General features: G+C 54.7%; 1 protein-coding gene across 1 annotated transcript in view; it reads left to right on the top strand.

The window, feature by feature from the left end:
• The first annotated feature begins 1,786 nt into the window (after positions 1-1,786).
• The window catches only part of SKI (SKI proto-oncogene), a 56,438-nt gene continuing 54,009 nt past the window's right edge, over positions 1,787-4,215 (top strand). The window contains 1 exon segment of the mRNA XM_010850215.1: positions 1,787-1,828. Within this exon segment, the coding sequence (XP_010848517.1) occupies positions 1,787-1,828 (42 nt within the window).

Below are 4,215 nucleotides of genomic sequence, written 5' to 3'. Positions count from 1 at the left end.
ATGATTGCTGGCGTCCACTGGGATGACTGGGTTTGGGTGGTGCCTGCTAGTGTCCCCCGCCAGGAACTCACTCATCTTCCCTTTGCAGTTGATGGGAGCCTTGTGGGGAAGAACTGTAAAACAAGGCAAATAGACCATTTCTCACCAAACTTTCAAGTTACAAATATTATTATTTTAATACATATTTAAATACGCTGGCTATGCACAGCCCTCTGGTTTTCTATTTTGTTTTGTGGTTATGATTCCCTACCATTGTGAGCATCTCTGACTTGCCAGTGGGTGCCCGTCCTCTTGAAGCGGCTACACAGTCTCTCTTGACCAGTCCCTGTTATCCTTTGGACCTCCCTACTTCCAGACATGGTAAGATGTTTCAGACTCTTTCTACCCTCTCTCTGCCCAAGCCCTATGACCAAATGTTTCTCCAAAGGACCCTGCTTCCTTTTAGTGGAGGATGGCACTTAGAAGCCAAGACACAGCTTCTCAGGGTGCTTGCTGCTGTTGGGGGTGTCTCTCTTCTCAGGGCCTCTCCCTGGGGAGAGCTCGGGGTTATATGGATGCCTGTACAAATATGCATCCACTTTTACAGTTTCATGGGTCCACATGGATAAGTCCAATCCAATGCCATGCACTTATTTATTCCTTTCCATTCTTAAATTCCCATCTGACTTGTCACCAATAATTCATTTCCTTATTGGCTCAATCGCATAAGTAATCAAGCTGCCTGGCCAGCAGATGTCTTTTTCCTCCTCGGGCTCTGACCTCAATCAGGACAGCCCCATGGCATTGCTCTGGGCCCCACAGTCCAGTTCCAGGAGCTTGAAGTGGCAGGCTGGTGACACACATGCCTTCCCTCCGCCCACCTTCCTCCCACCTGGAAACATCTCCCAGACACACTGTGTGGACCCAAATCTTTGTCTCAGGATCTGCTTCAGTGGAACTCAAACTAAGGTAAAAGGTTTAAGTTTTTATCAAACTTGTGTTACTTAAATGATTTTTTTTTTCAAATTTAAAGTTTTAAAACAGTATCTTAGGGACTTCCCCAGTGGAGTAGTGGATAAGAATCTGCCTGCCAAAGCAGGGGACATAGGTTCAGTCCCTGGCCCGGGAAGATTCCACATGCCACAGAGCAACAAAGCCTGTGTGCCACAAACCACTGGGCCACGCCCTAGAGCTTTCAGCAAAAGAAGCCACTGCAAGGAGAAGCCAAGCACTGCAATCAAAGGTAGCTCCTGCTTGCGGCTAAGCAACAAAGACCCAGCACAGCCCAAAATCAAACAAACCGCTAAACAAAATAAAAATAAACAGGATCTTAGCCCTTTCCTGATAATGGCAGTCTGTGCTTGTTTGAGGCCAGGTGTTTTCTTCCCAGGGAGCAGGGAGTCGGGAGCAGGTGGGACCAAGGAGGGCAAGGCTGGTCCTCCAGGGAAGCTGTCTGTGGGCGTCTATGTAAGGACTTGCTGACCTGAGTTTCCTGGTCCATTTCCCTAGCTGGGCCTCTGAGCTGTTCCCCATGGCAATGGATACCACATCACTGCCAACATGTGCATCTCCTGGGTCCTGGGGCGCTGCCAGTTCCAAAGCCAGCACCCAACTGCTGGAGGCCTCTGAGGGGCCTGAATGACCTTGCTTCCTTACAAGCAGGGATGTCGATCCTTGGCCTCCTTGGCTGCAGGAGACGGATGCCACAGAGGGCAGGATTTGGTCTCCTTCCCCACTGGTCCCAGAACTTGGCTCGTGCCCATCAGGGTACGCATTCCCTAAGTGCATGCTTATATCTTAAGCGAACATGTGCATGACCCATACCTATCAGTGCAGCAAAGGCTGGGGAGTGAGCTAGGTGGCCTGGTGCACTGGGTTCTTCCTCTGCCCCGTGACATGGCTGTGCCTGTGGCCTGGCCCCTCCACCTGCCAGCGGGGTGAGTGGCCTGTGGCAGTGGTCAGTGGGAGGAGTAGGCCACTGGCCAGGACAGCTGTGGTGATGAGTTGATGGGAGGAAGGTCAGCAGGTGGGGCCCCAGCTGGGCTTGTGGAGAAGACAGGACCAGGCTGACTCTCTAGGCACAGCAGCCCTGGCCCATGGTGGTTGGGGTGGGGTCGGCTGCTCCAGAAACTCCAACATCTTTCGGGGAAAGAAACCTCAAAGTTCACTGAAGCAGTGAAGTTTTACAAACCAGTCCAGGCCCTTCCCTGAATCTCAGGGCCCTTCACTCCTCACCTGCCCCCCTCACCTATGCACAGTCACTTTGGCTTCAACCTGGGTTCTCAAGCTCTGGGAGTATTGTCTCCTCCACCTGGTCCCCTCTTAAGACCCCTTCCTGGAGCCCTGCAAAGCCAGAGGGCAGAGGGGAGGGGGCCCCCTGGAGTCAGGCACTGCCCATCCAGGGGCCCTCAGGCTTTGGGCCCTCCTGAGAATGCTGGCTTGGCTGAAGGAGCAGGAGGAATCGAGCGTTTGGCTGAAAACCCTTCCTGTCCAGCCCTCCAACCACCTTCTTTCAATTACCTGTATGGGAGTCAAAGCCATGTAGAAGGAACAGACTCAGGTACAATAGAAAATTTTTGGTCCAGATATTGTTTACTTGCGAAGTCATGTCTGACTCTTTGCGACCCCATGGACAGCAGCACGCCAGGCTTCCCTGTCCTCCTTCACCATCTCCCAGAGTTTGCTCAAACTCATGTCCATTGAGTCGGTGCTGACATCCAACTGTCTCATCCTCTGTTGCTCCCTTCTCCTCCTGCTGTCAATCTTTCCCAGCATCAGGGTCTTTTCCAATGAGTCAGTTCTTCTCATCAGGTGGCCAAAGTATTGGATCTTCAGCTTCAACTTCAGCCCTTCCGATGAATATTCAGGGTTGATTTCCTTTAGGATTGACTGGTTTGATTTCCTTGCAGTCCAAGGGACACTCAAGAATCTTCTCCAGCACCATGGAGTCTGCGAAAGCAAAGACATCTCTTTTCTTGTTTTGTATGGACCCCTTTCCTAGTTTTCCTGTGTTGGCAGCCATAGGAAAACCTGGTGTTGAGTGGACATGTGGGTAGGAGAAGGTTCACGCCCATGGGAGGGAGCTGTCAGTTCTTCAGATGTGGAGCAATGCACCCTGAACCACAAGGTCTCCCCCATGAGATTTTGCAACCATACAGGTGTGGGGTCTCTGCCCATTCTCGCTGCCTCTCTGGACACCTGTCCATGCCTGCAGAGACACCCAGTCAGCTCCCCGGGGCAGGAATGCTGGTTTGGGCCAGTTTCAGCCTCCAATGGGGAGTCAGGAACAATAAGGTCCAAGCTGAAGGTCACACAGGCTGAAGTGGGTGGGCCCTCTCACCTCTGCCCAACACTGTGGGCCCCCCATGTGTCCTCCAGTGTCTGGGCCAGCTTGGGTGCCCTGGTCCTGTGGAAGAAAAGATGCCACTGCCTAGCTGGGCAGGACTGTCCCTCTGCCCTTGAGTTAAGCACAACCAAAATTGTCTTCTAGATCTCAAGTCTCCAGCCCCCAGGACTCTGCTAGATACTGTTTCCTCTGGGGGCCACCCAGTCAGCCTGTCCAACCTCAGGCCCTTGTCTTGTCCCACCCAACGCTTTTCTGTCTGTCCCTTGTGATAGAGCCAGGGTGCAGAAGGATGGACAGTGTGGTCTCACACTGGCCCTGCCCTGGGTGCCCTGCAGATGTAAAATGGCTCTTTGAGCCTGGGGACTGTCGGGTAAGGGTCGGGCCAGCGTGCTCGGGGCACGCAGGCAGGAGCCAGGTTCCTGAGGAGCCTGGGCCTCACGGTAAGCTGGACGCAAGCCCTGCCCTGGAACTGGTGGTGGGCGCACAAACTGGCTGTGTGGGGGACCATCGTGAGGGGTCGTGGGGTGGTCGGCCCTGCGGCCAGTCATCCTTTGGGGGTTGCTGTGTCGCGCCTGCATTGCTCGGGGGGACTCCCAGAACAGTCGGCACGGTGTCTGTCTCCCGTGTGGGGTCTCTGGGGTGTTGCCATCCTGTAGTAACCCACGTCGCCTGGCTCGGTGTCCCAGTCCTGCGTGGGACTTGGGTCATATTGCCCCGTCACGTGCGTGGGGACCCCGGGGGCTGGGCTGGGAGGCGTGCGGTAGAGGGTGCGGCGGCCCCATCCGCCCGCCCCTCAGCTGGTTTGCGGTTGTGGTGGGGGGCCCTGTGTGGGTTTCTGGGCTCTGGCGGCGACACGGCGGCTGGACGGGCGCCTTCGCTGCCGCGCAGGA

Source organism: Bison bison, unplaced genomic scaffold (genome assembly GCF_000754665.1).
Source record: "Bison bison bison isolate TAMUID 2011002044 unplaced genomic scaffold, Bison_UMD1.0 scf7180017864289, whole genome shotgun sequence".
Classification (NCBI taxonomy): Eukaryota; Metazoa; Chordata; class Mammalia; order Artiodactyla; family Bovidae; genus Bison; species Bison bison.
The sequence above is the reverse complement of the archived record's forward strand: the minus strand, read 5'-3'. Positions and strand labels throughout refer to the sequence as shown.